Source organism: Artibeus jamaicensis, unplaced genomic scaffold, assembly GCF_021234435.1.
Source record: "Artibeus jamaicensis isolate MK-2021 breed Jamaican fruit bat unplaced genomic scaffold, CSHL_Jam_final contig_1015, whole genome shotgun sequence".
NCBI lineage: Eukaryota > Metazoa > Chordata > Mammalia > Chiroptera > Phyllostomidae > Artibeus > Artibeus jamaicensis.
The window spans coordinates 5,696,414-5,720,000 of NW_026521194.1; the positions used below are offsets into that span (position 1 = coordinate 5,696,414).

The 23,587-nt window shown below is 47.4% G+C and overlaps 1 protein-coding gene across 2 annotated transcripts in view; it reads left to right on the forward strand.

Moving 5' to 3' along the window:
• Nucleotides 1–489: 489 nt before the first annotated feature.
• The window catches only part of PAX3 (paired box 3), an 89,994-nt gene continuing 66,896 nt past the window's right edge, over nucleotides 490–23,587 (forward strand). The window contains exons 1-4 of one of the 2 annotated variants that reach the window (XM_037147493.2): nucleotides 490–574; nucleotides 1,841–2,076; nucleotides 3,397–3,526; nucleotides 4,698–4,832. In XM_037147493.2, the coding sequence (XP_037003388.1) occupies nucleotides 490–574; nucleotides 1,841–2,076; nucleotides 3,397–3,526; nucleotides 4,698–4,832 (586 nt within the window). The remainder of the gene's footprint in view (nucleotides 575–1,840; nucleotides 2,077–3,396; nucleotides 3,527–4,697; nucleotides 4,833–23,587) is intronic. The other variant, XM_037147494.2, reaches the window with a different exon arrangement.

The window sequence follows — 23,587 nt, forward strand, 5'->3', positions numbered from 1 at the left end:
TCAGCGCGTGTCTCCGCCACCCGGGACGGTCTCCCCGTCGGCCAATCGCAGCTCAGGGCTCCTGACCAAGCTTTGGGTGAAAGAACTAATAAATGCTCCAGAGCCCGGATCCCCGCACTCGCTGTCACGACGGGAGGAGACTCCGGCCGGCCACGCTCCGGGCCCCACGCCCCCTCCCTGGCTCGCTGTGGCGCGCCGAGACCCTTCCCCAGCGCCCCAAGCCACGGGGCCACTCGCCTCGACTCCTACCAAACTTTTCCGCCCTGGGCTCCCGATCCTGGACTCAGGGGCCTCCCAGCCTGGTTCCACCTCAAGTTTCTCCCTGGACTAGAAGCGAACAGTCCTCCTCGCCGCGGCCCTCCCTCTCTCCAGCCTTTTTGGGGAGGGGCTCCCCACTCTCTGGGGAGTTCCCGAGGGCCACCAGCGCCGCTCTTGCCTTTCTGAATCGCCTTCGCTTGAATATAATTTCCAAGGGAAACTGCTCTTAGGATGACCACGCTGGCTGGAGCTGTACCCAGGATGATGCGACCCGGCCCCGGGCAGAACTATCCGCGCAGCGGGTTCCCGCTGGAAGGTAAGCGAGGGCCTCAGCGGCGTCCGGAGCCCCGGACTGGGCCGCGGCTACTCCGCCCAACCGCAATCTCCGAAGGTTCCTTCGGCGCTGCCAGGGACACTTTTGCCTGGGCACCCTTACCCCGGGAGGGAAGTCAGGGCGAGAGCCACAGCCGATTTTCTCTCCGCAAACTCAGCGCGGTTCTCTCGAAAAGAGCCCGTGCAGTTAGTTTGGCGGCCGGGCCTGCTCCAGGCGGGTCCACAAAGCATGGTGGGGAAGGGCTGAATCAGCCTCTGAGCACCAGAAAGCAACTTCTCTGCATTCTGTGCACCCAAAGTTGTCCCCAGATTGTCCCGGTTTCCCCCATATTTGCGAAACTCTTGTTAAGTTGTGGGAGAATTTTCTTGCCAGCCCAAAGTTATGAAATCGAGGCCTGCGATCTCGCACTTGGGGTTTTGAGCATTAATTCATTATTTAGAGTTTCGTTCTTCTTAAGCGGCATCTTGAAATTTCCATGCCCCATTCGGGTAACTGCGGTTCAGCTCATCGCCGGGACGCAGGAAGTGTTTTGCAAGCCCAAACCTTTCTGACAGTTGGAGAGGTTGAGGCGCCCGGGGCGGAACGCGGGTTCAGTGCCTTTTGCCCTGGGTCCGGAGTGGAATGTCACACCCAGAGCGTGGCTGGAGGCAAGGGGGCCTGAGCACAAGTCCAGCTGTCTCCCTGTCCCGGGATGTAACAGGTGACAAGCATTGCCACCTGCGGCCTCCTTTTGGGACTCCTTTTGACCCGTGGCTGCTGCACTCTTAGCTGAAAATCTCAAAGGCTGTCAGCTCCTCCAGGTGCCTTAGAAAGGGGGCAGCGCTAGTCGGACAATTTGGTGAGAGCAGAGTTCCAGGAGGCTGGAGCCTGGGTGAACTTCTGACTACCAGGAGGCTGATTCCTGAGCAAGACGCACCTCCTGCCCGCCGCAGGGTCGTTGGTGTTCCCCAGAGGTGCCACCTTACCTGAGCGGAAAGGGAAGACAGTTTCTCTGGCACGAGTTATTTTGCCCTGGTTGTTCCCTTCACACAGTATTATGTGGCCCTGAATGGCTTGATACTCTAAATAAATGCGATTGAAAAGGGGTCTGGGGCTGGGAGCTGAATGTGGGCAGTGGAGGTGCCCGGGCTGTACCATTCGGATTGATCAACACGGTGCGAAGTTAGGCGGCCTCATCATTCTGGTCGCTCCCCTCAGTTCCCCTGAAATGACTTTCCTTTTGACTGTCTTTTCACCTTCTGCCCCCAGTGTCCACCCCCCTCGGCCAGGGCCGAGTCAACCAGCTCGGCGGTGTATTTATCAACGGCAGGCCGCTGCCCAACCACATCCGCCACAAGATCGTGGAGATGGCCCACCACGGCATCCGGCCCTGCGTCATCTCCCGCCAGCTGCGCGTGTCTCACGGCTGCGTCTCTAAGATCCTGTGCAGGTATCAGGAGACCGGCTCCATCCGTCCCGGGGCCATCGGCGGCAGCAAGCCCAAGGTGAGCAAGCGAGCTGGCTCTGAAGGCTTCTGAGCCTGCTGTCTCGGGGTTCGGGAAGAGCAGGCTTGGGGGAAGGACTGACATCTGGGACTTTTCAAGGGACGATTTTCAAGTCTAGGGAGGTGTTGTGTGTGTGTGTGTGTGTGTGGCCGGTGTGGGGGTCCTTCGTTGCTGCTAAGCCGAGGCTCCTTGATAAACTCCAAGGGAAAACTCCAGCCCTTTTGTAAGGAAGACTCAGTATAATTTTATTGCCCTGAACCCTGTAATTCCTCAGCACATTATATTCAAAGGCAAACAACAAAGTGTAGGTGTCCACCTGTTGCTGGTTCCTTCCCCAGGTAGCTGCCTAGTTTCCACTGACTGCACCTCCATTCACAAAACTAATCCAAGGAGTCATTTCTGCTTTTAAAAAATGGTTTCTCTCCCAACCTCTGTCCCCAATCTCTTCCAGTCCAAATTGTCTTCCAAAAAGTCAAAAGAGGATCATTTGTTTTCTTTGAAATGAGCCAATGACTTTAAAAAAAAAACAACAAAAACCGGTGTAATGCTTTACTCAAATTATTTTGGTTCCATTTTAAAAAAGAAAAGAGAGAGTCCTACCGTCTAGGGCTAAGTGGGAGGGGGTTACATCGGGCCTGCCTTTTCTCCTGAATGTGGGCAAAACACAATATAATTTTGTAGTTGCCACAGGGCAAAATCAAAAGGAGAGTTCTGGTAAACTTAAGACTTCTGAACGCCCTGCATACCACCTCCCTCCTCAGTGCCCTTTGTAACCTCTCCAAGAATCTCTGGAAACTCTTTTAATGGGAAAAAAATTAAGAGCCAGTTTCTCAAATTATCCCCATTTGTTTTCTGATCTAGTTTTTGAAAACTTAGATATTCGCCTTCCGCATTTCATTTGGCTCTTCACTTCAGCTAAAATCCTGTGTTCCTTTTGAGAGGTGAAAGTCACAGATCTAACTTGATTTCTCTGCTTCTCTTGCAAGCATTTTTTTTTAGTTTCATTTTCATGTTGACTTTGTGTAAGGAATTGCCTTGCCATATTTCCAGGGATCAGAAAGTGCACCCCACTTTTTCACTTACCCAGATTGTCCAGCTTATCGGGGGAGGGGAGGGTCCCCAGGTTGCTTCGGGGTATGATGACTTTGTGTCTGGCCCTAACTAAAATTAAACTGCCGTACAGAGTTTGGGATCCCCTTTGCCAACAAGGAGAACCTCCCCAGGGGGTGCGGGAAGACGCATTTGGCTCCGAGGCAGTGGGGCCACCACATCTCGCCCAGAGGACTGGGTACCAACACCTGCCCGCTTGTTCTCTTAAAGCAGGTGACAACGCCTGACGTGGAGAAGAAAATTGAGGAATACAAAAGAGAGAACCCGGGCATGTTCAGCTGGGAAATTCGAGACAAATTACTCAAAGATGCGGTCTGTGATCGAAACACCGTACCCTCAGGTATCAGGCCCATTAACGTCTTCCTGAGGCGAGGCCATAAATCGCTATTCCTCGGGCGGGTCATTTAAGCTATAATCACCCCGATGATCGATCTGGGCCATCGGGAGCCGGCTCCTCCGAGGGCCCTGAAATATTCACGAACCAGTGTTTTCTGGAGAGAGCGCGGAGCTGCTTGTCCTGGGGTTGAGACCGCCGCGGAGGGGTCCCCGAAGAGGATTTCTGCCCAGGAAACGGGGCAGGACACCAGAGGCGCGGGCCAAGCCTTTATTAATATGGATGTTCCCTTTTAAAGAGAAACAAATGTTTTGGTAACCCCCACCGAAAGGAGATGGGCCTGGGCCGCAGAGGCCTTGCGGTGTCCGCTGAGGAGGGAAGGCTCCATCCGCGCGGGCCTGCAGTGCCCCCGAGGGTCCCAGGGACCAGCCGGCGCCCCTCGGCAGCCGTGGGTGGCGCAGGGAGAGAGGGGCGAGCACATGCCGAGAGCGAGGGCTCTCAGGAGAGTTTGTTTTTAATTAAAAGGAAACTCCCTTTCCCCCCACTGAGAGAACGAGATATTTCAGAGCATGGATTTGTTTACCACACTGGAATCTGGAAAAAATAAATGGGGAGGGGGAGAGTGCATTTTCTTTTGATTTTTACAATGGGAAACGGTTCTGCAGCTGAAATTGAAACCCTTTATAGCCTCCAACAACAACAAAAAAAAGTTGAATTGTAGGGGAAGGGTCCGCTGCGGGCCTTCCTCCCCGAACGGGAACGCTGGGCCCGCCCAATGCCTTCAGGTGGTGGCAGTGGAGGGGGGGTGGGGTGGAGGGTGGGCTGGCGGGACTATTCTCTTGGATTGGAGACCTTGAGCCTTGTCTATAGAGTCGAGAAGGAAACGCTTCCTGCTGGGAGACAGGGACAGAAACGGCGGTTCCTGGCCCGCACTCAGAAGCGCAGGCTTCCCAGGCTCGGGTCTCCCTTTTTCTAGGTGTTGGTTATGGGGGTGGGGTGGGTTAGAAGAGAGGCTGAGGGGGTGATCGACAAACGTGGAGGCCTCGCGACACAGGCGGAGACAGGAGTGAGCTCCGCGGGGCCGCGACTCCGGGGCTCGGACTGGAGGTGCGGGCGCTCCCCTGCGTCGCCCCGCACTTCTCAGTCCTTTGCGCTGCCTGCCTCCTCCCACCCCCAGTGAGTTCCATCAGCCGAATCTTGAGGAGTAAATTCGGGAAAGGCGAGGAGGAGGAGGTCGACCTGGAGAGGAAGGAGGCAGAAGAGAGCGAGAAGAAGGCGAAACACAGCATCGACGGCATCCTGAGCGAGCGAGGTAAGCGGCGGCGCGCGGAGGGCCGGCGCCTGGGAGAACAGGGCACAGCGGCGCGGGGAGCCGGAGGTCGGCCCTGCCCCGGCTCGGGTCCAGGTCTCCTCGCGCCTGCCCCCTGCAACCGGGCAAGCGCCTTCAAGTGAGAGACGCACTTGCAATCAAAACACAAATCTCTGTTCTGTTTACTTTCTCTATTTCATACATCTTTCCTCTGCATCACTTCCAGCCTCGGGAGTCTAGAACTTCGAATTGCGTTTTAGGTGCGGGGCCTTGCCTTCGGGAGCACGGGGTTGGGCGGCTCCGAGCGGTTGGGGAGAGACAGTCTGAGATGCCTCCGAGGTTGAGGGAACCGTTGAGCCCTCGGGAAAAGTTTTGCACGTCGGAGGAGGGAGTGAGGGGGGTGGGGGTGGAGAGAGAGAGAGAGAGAGAGAGCCTGATGTTCATAGGCGCTGGGCCCTCAAAGTTGCCTCACGTGGACTCCCCTTCTAAATGTGTAAGTTGGCTACTTTTTCTTTGTTTTAAATTGGTTTTCAAATGTGATTGGGTTTTGATTTGTGTGTGTCTGGAAGTAAAACAGCCTAAGCTCTGGGTTACACCCAAGGGATCCGGGTTTTGTACCCTCAGTGCAGGCTCCCTCTCTGCCCAAGGGCGCAGGCCACCCACTTATCGTTGGCTGTGACCTGTCAGCACCAAGAGAAGATCTCTCCCTCAGAACCCGGAGTTCAGCCTGCCCTTTCGTGCTGTGGGTCATCTCCAGACTCTAACGGTACCCGCCCCTCCCCCCCCCAAGGAAAGTCGACCTTTTTGTGTTGGACCAGGAAGGGGTGACCGTATGGAGGAGGAACCTCAGCAGATTGGCACCTCTTCAGGTTTGCAAAGTGTGGAGAATCCCCAGGTCGCCCTTACCTGGGGCCTGGATTTTGTAGGGCTGGGTTGTGAGTTGCTCTAGAAGGCGACTCTTCAGGTGGGCGTGGAGCGTCACACACTGTGACTAGCTGGGTCTGTGGCCCTCATGCAGGACTGTGGATGGTCCTTTCGTTTACCTTCCTTGCCCAACCCCTGGGCAGACCCGTGGGCTTTAGAAACCAACACAAAATCAGTACACAGCCTCAAAAGGATGCTTAGTTGTAGATGTTACAAGTACAAATGGCTGCCTTCGGGGGTAAACAGAAGCCTAGATGCTCTGGCACAACACACAGGCAGTAATAAAAAAAAAATACCCCAAATCCTGGCAGATTGCTTCCCACCCTTGAAAGCATGGGTCTCACATGGTCTCAGCCTGAGCCCCTCCTTTTAGAGGGGTGCCTCCCTTTCCTAGTCTCTGAGAAGACACAGGTTTTATTCCAGGCCTAGGTACAGCATGGAGGTTCTGGGGAGGGAGAAAAGCAAGAAACCAGCCAACCCCAAACCAGTGAGCCACTCTGGGCAGTGGGGCCAGGAGCCTAGAGAGTCCCAGAGGCTTGGGAAGGACGTGGGGGAGGCACAACTTTGCTACTTGTTACTGGAGGTGTGGGGCGCGGCAGATCCTCGGCTCCCTCGCAGCACAGGCAGCCAAGGTCCGGGAGACAAAACGCCCCAAATGAGCTGGTCAAACATTTGTACAACTTTTCCAGCTTTTACAAAGAAGGCCTTCTCTACACAATCTACACTTGGAGATGAACTTGGGAGACAAAGCCTGGAGAGTCCATTGAAACTCACACTTTAGCTCGGCCCAGACAAAGCTCTGGCTCGCAGCAGCTTGATGTGAACAAAGGAAGGCAACCTTTTTATAATTCAAGGAGAAAAGAAGAGAAAACAGCCCCACAAAGGGCCACGAATAGACATTATGGGCTTGCAATGAGGGATGAATTATTCAATGAGCCCCAATAGTGCTGCGCCAGGAAGTTTTATGGACTCTCCAGCGTGGAAAAAGTGGCCATTTCACCTACAAAATGTTTCTAGTCTTTTGGGCCGTCTAGCTGGAACGGCTGCCTTTCAAGGGCAATTGCTACCATTTAAAAAATCTGAGTATTCTTCCCAGCGGGAGCTGTACCGCTGAAAACACACACACGCACACACCTCGGAAGCTGAAGCCTAATTTAATTTGGGGTTGTCAAGGATGATGATGCAGCGTCAGTCTCTCCAGCGCCTCTAGCTCTTTTTTCCAGGTGAACCCTGGAGGGCAAGAGGGGCGCAAAGAAAGGAGAGGGGAAAGTAGTTTGAAGGGAAGTTTAGAAACCTCAAAAAATCCCCTCTATTGTTTGAGCGTCAAACTTCACAGGTCACCTCGTTTGTAAAATAGAATGAATGTGGATCAAGACCTCTGAGCGCCCTGGCGGAGGCGCAGAAGGGGCCTTTAGGTGCCCTGGCCAGGGCGGTGCGCTCTCTCTGGAGGTCCCTGCTTCCTCGTGGGCCCTGAGGGTGCCGCTACAACCGACTTTCCAGGGGACATCTTTCCGCTTGTCTGACGCAGGGGAGAGGCACCCCGACAGAGGGCAGAACCAACCTCGCTCTTCTTTCCAGGGTCTTGCTCTTTCCCAAGATGGCCCCTTTCACTTCCCCAACTTTCCCTCGTCCCTCGCCCAATCCAAAAGCAGCTCAGCGGACGGACGGGGTGCCCTCAGGCCTGTGCGCCCCTGCTGGGTCCATTCTTCCAACTTCTTTTCGGGAGGAAGGGTTGCGCAGCCAGGGAACACCCAACACCCCACCGCCCAGCCCTTTGCTGGCATGGAGACCCGAGCAGCAGCAGTCGGAGGAGCCAAGTCCCGGTCGCAGCATCGGGGGCTGCGGGTACGGCCCGCTCTGCGGCCACTCAATGGGCGCCTCTGTTCCTCCCCGGCCCGCGGGCGCCGCCACAATGGGCCGGCCCCCACTCCTGCGCCCTGCGCCAAAGCGCCGCGCCGCCCCCTCCCTTACGCTTCGGCCGGCTTGCAGCTTAGCTCGCCGGGCTGCAGCCGACTCAATCGCCTCCTTTATGTTCTTCTCACTTTCATCTAGACACAGCCCGCCCCCTCCTCTCTTTTTTTCCTCCCTTGCCTGAGGCTCACATTAGTGAAATTTCTGCAACCTCTCCTCACTTTTTTTTATTTTAAAGAAAGCCCTGAACACAAAGCAGTGACTAATCAATAGAAACTGCTCCTTCATCTCCCCCCCTTCTCCTCCTCCTCCTGCTCCTCTTCTTACTCCTCCTCCATCAGAGTGACGCTTTTCCTGTTTGTGAGTTTTGGGGAACATTTTTACCCTGTGCCGTAATGGAATTAGAGGACAGATGAGGACTGTAAATGGACACGCGACTGCAAGACCGTCGCTTAAATATTTAGATGCAACGTTACAATCACTGACTTGTTGCAGCGGCTTCGAGGTGGCGCTGGAGGGTGCAGGGGGAGAGAGGCCAGATCCCCGGATGGATGTTTTCATTGAGGCTGGAGAGACGCAGGACTTCCCCCGTTTTACAATTGCCAGTGAGCGTGGGAGTTTTTGCAACAATTTCCAAGCTTGATCTAAGAGACCCCCAAGCATAGATCGGTGGGGGCTTCCACTTTTTTCACACCTCTCCCTTCCCTTTTTGACATTTATGAAAAACGGTGCCGCTTTTTTTTTTCCCCCGATTTGACAAAGTTAAAGTGACGAAAGTTTCGCTCAAGTCCCGTCCTATTCTATTTGTAAACCTGAGCTCTTCTCGAGGAAGGGGAGTTAAGATAGCGCCATGAAAAACGCAGGAAAGTTCTAAAGGATCTTGAAGTAGTATTTCGTTTCCAGGGGAATCAGGAGATGAGCACTTGGTTACTGACGGCAGTGCCGCTGGAATCCACAGCAGCCGGAGGCCGGTTCTCCCCCCGCCCCGAGTGGGCGAGGGGCTGGCGGGCGGACCTTCCCACAGATGGAAATCGTGGGGTATAAGGTCTCAGGTTGGTGGCCTCGGAACCTTGACTACAGTGGACAGCCCACTCTCCGAGTTCATTTGTCAGAATCACGAGTGTGACCCCAGCATCAACCCTTTAGGGTAAATAACAGGTTTTCCGAAGTCCTTTGCAACGCTCAACAACACAGCTAAAAACACGTCGGCGGGGCTAGAACTTGAATTAGGCTGGAAGACGGTGCCGCACTCTTTTCCAGGACGGGGCGGTCGGGAAGGAGGCAGCAGCGTTTGGCTGTCGGCGTCTCTTGTTCGCTTGTTTGTTTTGTCGGGGTTGACTGCTGTATGTTTACGTTCTAGCTTTATTGAAAACATGCAGATTTTCTCATTAATGCTTGAAATCGTATGTTTATTTGGGAGCTTGATTTGATCGGCGATAGCTCCGGGACGGGGACATAGGGGTTCCGCGTGCGCAATGGTGACCGAAGGGTTATTTAAGGGTCCCCAGGGCTGCGCAATAAAACGCACCGGGGCGGTGAGGCGGAACCGGCAAGTGCGCCCGGGCTCCGCAGAGGGCGGTGCGCAGAATCGATCAGGTGGGCGGCGGGCTGGCCCCCAACCGCGCGTCACCGTCCACGAACACATGTATTTTGAGGACGCACACACAAAAATCCTTCCTAGCTATGGGGTTAGATGTTTCAGTTGTACATAAGTAAATAACTCGTGAAAAAGCTACCGCATCTGCAAACACACAAAGGATGCGAGAGCGAAGCTGGCCAGGGCTGGGCCCCAGAAGGTTCTGTTCGGTGAGGTCTACCTGAGATAACTTCTTTCTGCCGGTAAATAAAGATTAAAGAACCATTAAGAACGTAGATATAGAACTAACAAGACACTAAAAGGCAATTAAGCAGTCAGTTTAATGCCTTATCTCAAGGGTTGCTCTGGGGTTGTTTTACAACTAGGAATTAAAATCTGAAAAGGAAGTTTTCAGGAGCTCTGGCCAAATATTGATTAAGTAGCTGTTTGTTGATGCCATTGTTAGGCGTTAAAAGGCCGGGGGCGCGGCCCCTCACCGGCCATCTTCTATTGTGGGAGATTCTTAGCCGCTGAGATCAAAGCGGGATCACTTCAACTTATCTGTCTTGGAAAATCCTCCTTTTTCTCTGAAACCTCTCAGGAGGACTGGCCGATTCCCTTTAAGAAATGGGAACCGAAACCAGTTGCATGTTGAGGGTTCACCGAGAAGAGGTTCATGGGGTGTTTTTAATTATCCTATGGTGACTTCGTGTGTAGGACTTAGGCTAAGATGGCGAATTTATCCTCAAATGAATTTTCACTTTGGGGAGTTGGTGGGAGGCATGAACACTGCTAAATGGATGTCGATGTGTTTCTACACATGGAAGCTTCACTGAAGTTGCCTTCCCAGCTTGGCTGATGTAAAAGGAAAGACGTCCGATTTTTATGAAAAACTAGGTAGGGAATAATTAAATACACAGGAGAATGAGAGTTATATGGACTGCATTTCTCTACTTGTGTTTCCATTATTTTTGTGTTTATAGACGGTTAGATGAGACTCAGGTATATTTTTAAACCCCCTAGAACAAGGAGGTAGATGTGTTTGTGTGTGTAGTTTGTGCATCATTAGAGTTTATTTATAAGTTGGTCACTATGAATTATGTTGGTAGTAAACTATACCCAGTTGCAGAAAATAAAAGTTTATTGGTGCTACGGATTACTCATTCTAGAGTCATCAGAATTGAAGGGAACAGCACAGCCTCTTAACTGATACTCAGCACTGCTGTTGAATGCTGGGAAAAGATTTCCCTGAATGATTTTATGAACTTTATTTTTGCTGCTGATTATTAGATGACTGATTAGATTCTTTTCTCTTGTTTAAGTATTTGATATATCTGAACAGGCTTTTCTTTTATTATGAGAGTTAAAATTCCTGCAAGAGCATTTTTTTTGGAAATGTCATCTCTGTACTTAATTTGCAAATTCCAGTGCATCACTCTAAGTGAGTTTATGAAATTTATGCCAGAGTTAGACTTTGGATATTCAGCTGTGCATCATGGACCTGCCTGTGTGTAGGGCTTCCAGGATCCCCTTGTCTGATTATGCTCATTTCAATACTAAATCATTGTGCCTAAGGGCTTCTTTTTATTTCATTTTATTTTTTACTCTCTCTGTTCACTCTTGCACGAGATGTATCTTGACATAAAGAGTCAGAATCATTAATGGATATCTTCTCATTTTTTTCAATTACTGTGTCCCAAGCCATGGAACATCTACCTACACTCAGATGTCCTTTGATACGGTCCCCATCATTGTGATGTAGGGCAACAGCATGAAGCAGGTTAAGCTGGAAGTGTGAGTCCGCTCAGATCTGCTTTGGTTACCTCCTCCTGTGTCCAGATGCAGCATCAGAAAGTTCCTTGTTGCATGTTCCATACATACATGTATATCTCATACACATACACAGTTACAGTGACTCTCCCTTGACACCCTTGGGTGTCAGGGTGTATGTTCACGGCCTGCCAGGGCAACAACAGAATTGAGCTCCAAGTTGGGCCTGATCTCAGTACCAAAGCAGAATCACTGACTTAAGGACCAGCCTTTGTCAGCTACATCTCAAAAAAGATGGGGAAAAAATAAAACTTTGAGCGCATCATTTTAAAAAATGTAAGAGACCTGGCTGCCTTTAGCTGAGGTACTGTGATCAGAGAAAGTGAAAGGGAATTTCAGAGTTGCTCTTCTCTTGGAGAATGCACACCAAAGACTTCCTTACCCCACTCACGCTGGTCTGTGGTGCAGCTGGGCTCTCCGCTCTGCCTTGCGGTGTGGGGCCAAGCACCCAGCTCCTACAGTGTTGCGCTTTTGCTGGAATCTGGACATTTTCTCTCTAAGAAACCTTCTACTCACATTATCTCTGTTGGGATTGTGCTCCCAAACGCACACACACACACAAACGTATCATTTCTACCTAAGTCATTGGAACATGCCCAGTTATCAAAAATGCTCATTGACATTATAAAACATCTGTTTAAGAGAGATGAATTAGAAATGTCACCACTGTCTATGGAAGGTATGAAGACCATGGAAAGTATTTGCTGAAAACACTTGAGGAATACTAGGTTTTATGAATTCTTACCTTCAATGTATATTTTCCTTCCTAATAAAAACTAAGAAAAAAACTAACCAATAATTTCTGCTGTGGAAGTGGCCACTTCTCTTTAAAAACAAGATTGTATCATAGCAAAGGGCAGTAGTATAAAATTTAGAATCTGGTTGCATGTACCAACCAAAGGAAAGTCCTGAGGAAGAGTTTTACTTTGCACGTTACTCACAGCAGAGTTTGTAGCATTTAACTTTTTTGCTGCAGGAGGTTCAGCAAATGACAACAATCATAAAAAGCCCCTTCTTTTTAGGGTGAAGCAACTTGGTCAAAGTAGTCTGAGTTTTTATGTTTTTCTTAGTGCAATGGTCGGGAAAGGAATCTTCCCCAATACAGCGAATTACAACTTGTGACAGACAGTGACAAACCAGCTGTGCATTTGTCTGCTTAAACCCACTTGGCGATTTCTTGATTCTTACGTATTTTTATTTAGCCACGTTTTGTCCATCTACTATAGTATATTAATACCAACACCTAGTTCAAGGATCCAATTTTACTCTCATTCTGGATCTAATTCCAGTTTTTAAAAAGCTGATCAAAATGCTTTGTGACAAGAATGAGAGGCTCTTCTTGGTTGACTAGTCTAGGATTAAGGGGGAGGAAATAGCACTGATTTTCAGTATTTAAAAATTTCCAGGATCACATTGAAACTTTAAATAGTGTAGTTTTATGGAGGCTTACATGTAAATTTTCAAAATTTTTATAAGAGGGTAGTAGTCATGTTCTAGGAACAATGATGTAAGAATTAAATGTCTTATATCATTGCATGGAAACAATAAGTAAGTTGGGGTAGGCTTGTTAAGAAAGGACAGTTAATTGCTGTGCAATTTATATTGCAACATGGAATTGGTTTAGTTTTTGTGTACTTTCATAGTAAAGGCTTGCATGCTCACATACAAATTTGCATTTATCAAAAAGCCTATATTTGTAGGCTTGTAATTTTTATAGGTATACAGATATGTTAAAAATAAAAGTTTATTGGTCCTACGGATTGGTCCAGCCACCGAGCCCTCTTATGTTTATTATTATTATTATTATTATTATTGACAAACCCTAGTATAAGACATAACCAGTCAACCGACACCTGGGCATTGTGTGGGAGTATTAATATCTTCCTTTTTCCTTTATAAGGTCTATCTTTGAAAACATTTTATTTTTAAACAATTAAAGACTCATAGAGTATATCTTCAAACACATATTTAAAAATTCTCCTAGTTTTTAAAACATATTGTCATGGTTAAGAAAATCTCGGCCAAAGGGTGTATGCATGACTGTATGTACCTCTCAATTACCGTGACTGGGATTAACCTGAACTAAAGAAAATTAATTGGTCCAATTCATTTTATTATAAGAAAAGCAACAGGTTTCTTCTTTCCGAATCCCCACTTGGCCAGTTTCCTGATAGAGGTTCACTAAAGCAAGTGCGTATTGCCTGACTGCCTTGACTAAATATGCTCTACAGCCCCTTTCCAGGTCTTTGTTTGCCCTATAAGAGTCCAGTCTCCAAGGCAAAAGTGGTGTGCTCTTGCAGTACTGATCTTGCTTTAAAATCGAGACCAAGCACCCTTCAGGTGTGACCCCTTGAACTTCAGTGTCCACAATGGGCCACGTCATACCAGCACTCCAGGCTGATAGGAGAATAAAACAATAAGTGCTAGTTATGTGCAAACTACGCTCACTGTGGGAAAACTCAAAATCTTCGGGAAGAATAACCCCTGATGGGCAGAAAGTGACCAGCCTGCTGGCAGATGGGCTCTGCCCAAGGGCATATGAAAAGCTTAATTCGGGGGTTTAGGAGCAACAATAAAGACCGACACACAGACCCACTTTTACTTACACACATGTCTCAAAATTCACTTCTACTGAGTCACAAAAAGAGTTTATAGACAACTACTTAATGTGATAGATCTTACTGTTTTAATAGACAGGAAAAATAATAAAATTTTAAAATTATTCACTGAGATGTCACAAGGTATTTTTAAATTACGTTTTCTCCTGGTTCTACAATGATTACTTTTCTCCCTTATGTTAACTTGGCTTTTAAAAACTCCTCCAAATCAAACTTTTTTTTGCACAACTTTTTATTCTCCCTCAGTCCCTTAAATAGGGATTGGCAAACAAGTTGCCTTTTGAAAATAAGTTTCATACATACATTCTTTCTCCTGAAATCCTCCCGCAACCCTTCGCCTTGTGGAGTTTTTTGGTCTGATTTCTCATTACAGCCCTTCTTTGGTCTACTTCACCGTCTTAAATGTCCTTACAGTTCCGCACATGACATTGTGTGTTTTTTCTCTGTTCACGATTCTTCTTAATCCCTCGCCTTTAAAATCTGAGTTCAGAAATATTAAGGAAACTCCCCAATTTGTTAAGCTGGAGGATATATTTCAGTGACTTTTCTATTCGGTGTCCCTCTATCCTGTTTCAAAAGCTTGGGACTTCCATGTTCTCGGGGTGCAGTGTGAGGGATGAAAGAAAGCAGACTGGCTTGTAAAGATTTGGGGGGCCGGAGAGGCCCCCTCACCCGGGTTTTGCCGCTGGAGCAGCTTGCCGGTGCCGCCACCAGGGAGAAGGAAGGTTGTTTTCTTATCCCTGCGTGCACTGGTCTGACCTGTCTCCGGAATAGGTCAGGCTGGGGCAGAGCCAGTTTATGCAGCTGTTGTGGCTTAGGCGTCACAGCAGGCAGCCAGGGCTCCTCGGCCGGCCGGCCCCCAGTGAACTGATAAAAATTCGCTGGCGCGGGACAGCCATGGGGCCTTCCTTCTGGACTGAGCTGGCCCCCTGAAGGCTCTTAGATGCAAGGGGACTCCTGGATTAAGTGGGCCAACTCTCAGCCTCAAAAGGGAAGCACTCTTTATCTGAGGGTCACACTCGTGTGGATCCAAACACTCAAGTGAAATACATACTTTTTAAAAAAAGATTTTATTTATTTATTTTTAGACAGAGGGGAAGGGAAGGAGAAAGAGAGGGAGAGAAACATCAATGTGCGGTTGCCTGTTGTGCACCCTCCACTGGGGTGCTGGCTTGCAACCCAGGCATGTGCCCTGACTGGGAATCGTACCAGCGACCCTTTGGTTCACAGGCCACACTCAATCCACTGAGCTATACCAGCCAGGGTGTGAAATACATACTTTGTCAGATTTTATTTTAAATCACATTTATTTTTGACTGGGTAAAACACTCACTGTGTACATAATTCAAAGGCTATAAGAAGATGTACAGTGGCCCTGGCTAGATAGCTTAGTTGGTTAGAGCATTGTCTGCACATGCCAAGGTTAAGGGTTTAATCCCCAGTCAGGGCCCCTACAAGAATCAACTAATGAATGCATCAATAAGTGGAACAACAAATCGACGTCTTGCTCTCTTTCTAAAAAAAAAATCAATGAATTAAAAAAAGATACAGTGACAAGTTTTCTTCTACCTGTGTCCCTAGAGTGTCTATGCATAAACAGTTATGTTTCTCTCTCTCCCTTTCAAAAATACTCTCTCCTGCCTTTTTGCACAAATGGTTGTCTGCTGTGGAAACTATCCTGCACCTTTTTCCTTCCACATTAGAATATATCTCAGCAATTACTCCGTATCAGAGTCAGACGTTCTCAGCCTACTTGTATAGCTGCATAGTAGTCCACTGTGACGGCAAATGATGGTGCCACACCAGGTTATTTCCACTCTAACAGCACCTTTTGGTACATGTGTGCGTTTATTTGTAAAATAATCCCTCCTTGGCAGGAACAAAGGGAATGGCATTTGTAGTTTTGTTAGCTTTGGTGGAATTTGGGTTCGGTGTTGAAAACAAATGGAGGAGGAATGTTCAGTGAGCTTGGAGCGGAGTGCGTTCGCCTGTGGCCACTGCACAAGGACAGAGACACTCGACCACTGCCTGTCTGTAGAAGCACAGGTTTCGGAATTCCTGCTAGGGAGGTATTCTGCTAATACTGACCACCTTCTGGAAATTCCTCTAATACTCAGTTATTTCTCCAAAGGCAACATTCTGTAAATCCAAAGAGAACTTTTTTTTTTACTTATTTGTTCTTCTTTTTTTCTTGCCTACTGCTTACATCACTTCACACACAACAAAAATTGTGTAAGTTAAGCATTCTTATCTTTTTCCTGTGCTGGAAAAAGTATAGTGTTATAACAATACTTAGAAGCAGCGTGTTCTGATTGTTTAGTTATAAAAGCGAAATTGTCCTTCAGGGTCACAAGATTAGGTCTGACCTAGTGAGAGGGCAGATTATGGTACTAAAACATGGTCTTGCATTTCTGGTTTTTGAAAACTTCTGACCTGATGCTCTTGAGTTGGGGAAAGGCTGATTTTGAATTTTATGAACTTTTTAGGGATATGTATCCATTCCCTTCTGTGCACAAAAGGCTTTTTATGTTTTTGCACATACCTCACCTCCCTCAAATCACTTCAGCCTATTTTTTCTTAAATCCAATGCTCAGGAATTCAGTTGTTGCTGCTGAGTACCTGGCTTACTAAGCAGCAAGTTCAAGTCTGTGAAATGAGCTGGGAAGAACTATGCCCCAACTACAGAGAAGACCCCTCTTGAAACCCTCCGGAGAAAACTAGAGATGTGAACGCCAACAAATACTTCTAATGTGAATGTCTCAAGCCATTCCTTTTTAGGAACCGGTCTTTCAGAAATAGGAGAATGAGTTAGGTGATATGGGTTTATATTTGAACATCAAAAGTCTTGGTTCAATTTAAAAGAAAAATAACAGAAAAACAAGTATAGGTCTTCTTTCCTGACTGTTTTTTCTGGCTGCTGGGTTCCAGAGAAGGTAGCCTAGTTCTACTGGGAGGAAGGCAGGAAGGGAATTATTTTTTTAATATTGTATTTATTTCTATTTAGAGAGAGGGGAAGGGAGAGGGAAAAGAGTGAAACATCAGTGTGTGGTTGCCTCTCCTGTGCTCCTACTGGGGACCTGGCCCGCAACCTAAGCATGTACCCTGACTGGGAATGAAACTTGAAACCCTTTGGTTCCCAGGCCATTGCCCAAAGGGAGGTAATTAATGCTAGATTTTCTTTTGCACTTAGATGGAAGACAGCTAGCTGGGAATTCTGGTTTCCCCTCCTGATTCCCCTCTGACTTGCTTAGGGAAATCTAAAGGAGTCCATTTGGGAATGTAAACATCCCTGGCTGGTGTGGCTCAGTGAACTGGGTGCCAGCCTATGAACCAAAAGGTAACCAGTTCGATCCCACTCAGGGCACAAGCCTGGGTTGCTGGCCAGGTCCCTGCTTGGGGTGCGTGAGAGGCAACTGATGGACATATCTCTGGCATATCAAAGTTTCTCTCCCTCTTTCTCCTTCCCTTCTCCTCTCTCTAAAATTAAATAAATAAAATGCAAAAAAAAAAAAAAAGGCCAGCAGCAAAGAGCTGAGAGGAATTAAAAGCAGCCCCCCCCCCCAGCTCTCTGCATAATTTGGACTGAATCAGGCCTGTAATCTGTGACATCTGATCACTACCTGCAGAAGTGTGCGGCTGCGGACATAGGAAGGAGGGTGTAGGGAGGGAGTTAATCCCAATGAGAAAGTTTTGATTGTTTGTCAGGTGGCTGTGATGTTCTCAACGGAAATTTAGACCACAGATAAGAAGGGGTTTGCAGGCTCACGTCAGAGGCATAACAAGCACACTCAGATCCCCTGACACACGGTCACTTTGCTGTCACCCATGCAGGTAAAGGGAAGCAGCAAGCAGAGGCCTTCTCCAGGGCCCTGTATCAGGGAGCAGGGAATTTGGTGGGGAGTCTGCATATTTTCTTCCTGTCTGTAGGTTTGCAACTTTGTAAAATAAAAAGGGACCCATGGGCGAAATGCTTTAATGTTCCATTTCATGATTCCCGAGTGAATGGGGTCTCAGGGTCTGGATTTGTTGGTTATATTTTAGAAAGTTTTGTAACTTCTAGCATCCTTTCTGACCATTTCCAAAGGGGGTTGGGGGCCTACCCACTTCAGAAAAGTCATCCACATCCACGGGGTCTCCTCACAGTGCCTCTCTCGGACCAGAGATCTGCCAGAGCAGAGTGTGATTTGGGGAGCTACCCAGTGTGGAATGTTTCCAGGTGGTAGATTTGCTTGGCTTTTATGCAGACAGGGTACATCCGGGGCTTGTGTGGGCGAGACACACACTTATCAGAAGGCAGTAGGATGTCAACTTCTACAGTTTCTTACTAGAAGCCAGTGTCTGCTTGTGGTCACTGGTCTTGCCAAGCTCTGGATACTTGCTGAGTTTTTATCAGAAAGAAGGCGGCAAATGGAGAACCGGGGACTTAGCATCAGGTTAGAAACTTCAGAGCCAGGCTTAAAGAGTACAGAGCTGTGGGAAGTGGCGGCGGGATGCGGGGGTATTGCAAAGCCCCCTGATATCCAGGTAGAAGACCAGGGTGGACACTTGAGGCCTGGCCTGTGTTGGATTCAGCTTCCAGGCTTTCCCCAGTGACCCGCTGGGGCCCTGACATCTGTCTGTCTTCTTTCTGCCTTTGGATGGCATCAGCTGGCACTCCCAGGGCACTCCTGAACCTAAAACCACTTGGTCGCTGGAAAGGCCACTTTATCTTGGCTTTCATCAGCAGCTCACTAACTGGCCAGTAACCAACTGGCCAGTAGAGTGTGGGGACACATAGGTCTCCTGAAGGTCAAGGCAAAGCACTCATTACCGGGCACACCCTTGGGTCACGTTGTCTGCCCTTTGTAGGTACATTGGAGCTAAGCCCCCTTGCAGCCTTTTACTCCTAACAGGGCACCAACATATACTTGGGAAGATAAGGAGAGGAGCAATCTCCTTCTTACAAAATACCAGCGACAGAGAGAACCGAATGTGGTCTGACTCTTTGTTTGCTGGCTTTCATCATTTTATTCAATTACTATAATTTAATGTTACTAGCTTCAATGAATGGTTTTCCCCTGACATGAATCCTTTTTTACATTATTTTTTTTTAATGGAAAATGCAAATTAAATTCATTAGGAAAGACAATGACTATCTTTCGCGTTCAAATTTCTGGTTCCTGGAAAATCCTTTTGGAAAAAGGTTTAGGAAAAATAGAAAAATTGCCACTCATGCTGCAGTTTATAGGAAATGATGTTACCAGAACAAGTTTGGGCTTTTCGTAGGGACGTTTGAGCATCTCCCGATCTCCAGCCCTCATCCCCCAAATCCTTTGAAAATGCTTCCAGCTTTTCTTTCACAAAGGCCTGTATGAGTTGACCTGAGGTAAAAAGGTCAGTCACAGATGCTGTCCCCTGACCTTTCCTGTCTCCCCCACCTGCACCCCGCTTCCATCTGGCTCGCCCTCCTCTTGTGCACCCCAGCTCTGCACACACAGACACACACATACACACACATGTAATGCCAAGTTCCATTTCATTCACCTCCAAAAGGCCCCTGGGAAATGACGGCCCAGCAAGAAGAATGAATCCCTAACGGCACAATTCCTGTGTCCATGTCGGGAAGGTTTTCAGCAGGGGGAAGGGGTAGTTCCTGCTGCCCTCAGACCACACCCCAGAAGATGCTGTCTTCCCTGTGAATGGGCTGGACTAGTTTCTGCGACTGGGAAGTTCCTTGTGTCTGCCAGGGCATGGCACCCCATTGAGCTACCAGAAGGAGGCAAGGACAGGTGGGACCTTGGGCCTCCTCCACCACAGGTGGAACTTCCACACTTCCTGGGAGTCAGGGAAAGGCCTTGGCTTATGTCCTTTGGGCTTCCTGGCAAAGAGCAGGAGCAGAAGAAAGACATGAAGGGTCTGGTGTGGCCCACGAATGCAGGCAGGGAGAGCACTGTGGGGCCCATCTTGCCTCAGAGCTCAAAACGCTCCCCAAGGGGCAGACATCTGAGCTGAGCTCTCACACCTGTATGGCTCCTGGACAGCGGTCAGCGGTCAGGAGAGGGAGGCTGCCCTCCTCAAGAAGCCGAGGGGCGGTGAGCATCCACAGTGGATCCACTGGCTGGGAGAGCTTCTGGAAGGTCAGACTCCCAGACTCTCAGTGCAGGGTCCTGGAGAGCCTCAGAAATGCAATGCTCTGGAGGACACAAGCCACAGGGGCCCAGAGGCACAGCTGGGAGTCGTTCCACCTGGGATCTGCGGGGTCCAGAAGCAGCCTGCTGCGTCTGCAGACAATTCAATGAGCTCGGATTCCTGCTCGGCCCCCAGAGTGGGCACTTAGACTTGCTGGTGTTTTGTAAGTATTAGGTAGTGGTGGTGGACACGTCTAGAAATCGCGCACTTCTCCCCTAGGCCCACTCAGGTGGAGGATGACGGGGGAGTCATTGTCAGAGGTGGGTTTTTACCAGGGAGCTAACAGACCGTCAGTGCCAGGGCCCCTCACCTTGTGAGCCCACGCAGGTTGTGGGAGGGGCACTAACAATGCCTTCATGTCATCAGGTTTTTGCAAATGTTGCGAAGTTAAGATATGTTGCTCTTTATTCCTCAAGAGAGGCTCCCTAAAATATTAAAGCCTTGGACCCGTTTCCTTGTTTATTTAGGGTGAAAGGGTGGAAGTGAGGAGAGAAGGGGTTCCTGTGCTGGGAGTGTGGACCCGGCACAGCCATGTGTGGCAGAAAACAACAATAATAGTAATTACGGTGATGCTCAGTTAGCCTCCACGCTCATCTTGGACTTCAGAGTTTCCAGGATGCTTCTTCATTTCTTACGTCTTGTCTTGTTTACTGTGAAGCCAAACTCTGGGTCTGGCACCCGGGCTGCTGAGAATTTGCCCTTGTAACGACAGTACCACACAGCAGCTTCAGTCTTTGCAGGGAGCTCCAGAGAGGGACCCTGGATCGGCTCCTCCCAAGAAGATGAGGACCAACCATCCATCCACACGCTGGATGTGGGCAGATGGGCAAGACCCTTATATTCTGGGGGCCGTGGTTCCCTCAGCTGTAAAGGTGCACCAGGCAGTTTTGAGATGTTCCTCGTAGGTCTCTGAAACTGTTACTGTGACTAAGCTGGACCTCACTCCCCCCTCCTCTGAGAAATGGAATCTTTGGTGAGGAGAAGGCTGTGGTGTCTCTCAGCTTGTGGCTGTGGCAGCTGGGGCCACGAACTGTTTGAGGGAACAGTGGGACCTCCAGGCCACCAGGGAATCAGGGCAAGGATAGAAAGGTCCCATGGCCCCTTGATGTTTTGGAAAGTGAGCAACTCCAGTCATATCTCTGGGAGGAAGGATGCCCTAGTGCTGGAACAGAAAGGGTGGGAGCAGAAGTTGCTGAGCCATTGAACAGGTGGACACTCTGGCTCTTCTTCCCTTTCCAGGTGGGGAAATGCATCCAGGTGGGGAAAAGCAACCAGGTGGAGAGAGACATGGTTTCTTGTACCTCCTGTTGTAGCCATGGCTTCCAGATGAGACTGGAAAGGCCTGGGGGTCCTGGTTAGAAGGATTTCCCTTAAATCAGAGTTGCTGAGGCAAGACTGTAAATCATCTGTGCCTCTGCGCCCAGAGAGGGACACATGAGGTTTCTGGTATCTGATTAAGTCGAAGCTAGAAACTGGGCCCAAGGAGAAACCAGACAATGGCAACTTCACCCTTCACTCTGTCTGACTGTGTCCACCTATCTTTAAATTAAACCGGCTCCCTCTCTAGGGGTTGTCAGAAACTCAGCTGGATGCACAAGATTTTTTTTTTTGTTTCTGAGTTAAAACACACACACATATATACTTACAAATAAAATATAGTATTTGAATCAATTAAAATTTTCCTTGCAAAATAGAGTTTAAAAATTAATCAGGAGATTATTTCAAATCTGGTTTTTTGGCCAGGACTTTGCTAAGAAGCATTTTAGGAACTCGGAAAGAATGTAAGAAATATTTTTTGTTGCATTAAAACAATTCAAGGCAAAAAAAAAAAAAACAATTCAAGGCAAGCTGTCATAAACTATCAAGAGAAGATTTTTATAATTTTTTCCCCGCACATTTTTACACCTTTATTTTTGTGGAGGAAAATTCTTTCAAAAGTCAACATCTACAAACTGATTTTTATGGTATATATTCTGAAAACAGGCAATGATTCATTCAAATGCTGCAATCTTTACTTGCAAAGACCAAATGATAAAATCAACAGTGTAAAATGCATTGTGAAAATTTGTGTTGTTTCTTTTTTGGTTTGAGGGAATTTTAGTGCATATAAAATATCCACACTAATACTTACCACTCTTTTAAAATAAAATAGAAGCTGAACATTATACAGTTAAAACATCAGGAAGAACTATGTAGTTTTCTACATTCTGAATAATAAATACTACTGTTTACTGTATGATAGACTTCCTATTTTTCTTAGTGATTATCCTGTTTTCAGATAAAATGTATTGCAGTTTTGAACCTTGAATGGCAAATTCAAATTTTTATTGGGTACAAGAGAAAGTTCCTACTTTCCTTATAGATTAAAGAAGAATTCTGATCTTGGCTCCATTAGTCGACATGAAAATTTTTGTTGAGTAACTTTATACAAACCAAAACAAATTAAATCATTGATTGCCCTTCCAATACCCATAAGCAAACCTTTGATTTATGCTGCCACATAAACTGGGTTCAACTTGAAAGAAGTTGAATTTGTGAGCATTATGACAATATGTACTTAACATTGTGTGAATAGCAAGATTACTGCATGATTTTTAAAATAGTAGGCACCGAAAATGCTTTGCCAAGTTTGGGGTGATAAGCAGTACTGGGTCTGAGTATTAGATTTTTTTCTATTTTTTTTATGTTTTCCTTGTAAGGAAGTGCTACTTGAGATTTGAAGAAAAGTTGTTATTCTGTTTAACTATATAAAAACATTAAAACATTTTAGGGAATGCAAGAATACATATGCTTCAGTTTACAATATTGGAGACTCTGGATATTTTAATAACATTTCCATTCTAACGTAGCAAAAGCAGACTTATTTTTCAACTGCCTTTATTACAGAAGTTACACTTGCTGATTAGAGTAATTTGAACCCTTTGGAAGGGCACTCCCACTGTTTTTCATCCTGCTAGTAAAGGAGGTTTGTTTTTTTTTAAAAAATGTAAGTAGAATATTATTATGATTATATACAGTCATTCAGAGGGATTTTAAATGTCAGTGTGAATATAAGTTTGTATGCATAAAAGAAAACAAAATCAGCAAATGCTAAAAACTAAACTTTAGAATGTTATTCTCTAAGGTAGTATCATACATTCCATGAAATTATTTGCACTAATAATGTTTAAAGATTCTGTTGCACAATTCATTTTGGATCTTTGAGATTAAAAATGTACCTTTAGAATCTGGAGAACATGAAACTGTTGTTTCTTGAAAGGAAGAGGGACCAGTGGAGCAGAACACATTCTGCCCTTGTTCCAGACATTCTTCAGATGCTGAGAGTTTCGTATATTTTATTTCACCAGTCCTTTGTGAAGGCGATTTCTCATATTAGTAATTTCTCTAGAAACCGAGTAAATCCCGAACTCCAAATTCGCTTGCAGGACAGCTTATAATTTAGACTTGCTTTTATTCAAAGGGTGGGAACTTTCTAATGAAGGAACTATTTGAGGAACCAATTTAAGAAATTATAGCACCCACTTTGTTACATTGTAGTTGGATTTTTACTCTGTTAGAGTCCCAAGAGCTGTCAAGTTACCCCCAAAAATGAGTTTCTCCACATACACGTGCACACACACAAGGAAAAGAAAAAGAAAATACTCAGATTTGCCGCAACCTACAAAACAATTGTCCCTGTTAAGCTTTGTGCAGCTTTAAATACAACTGAATATTAATTCTATCAGACCTAG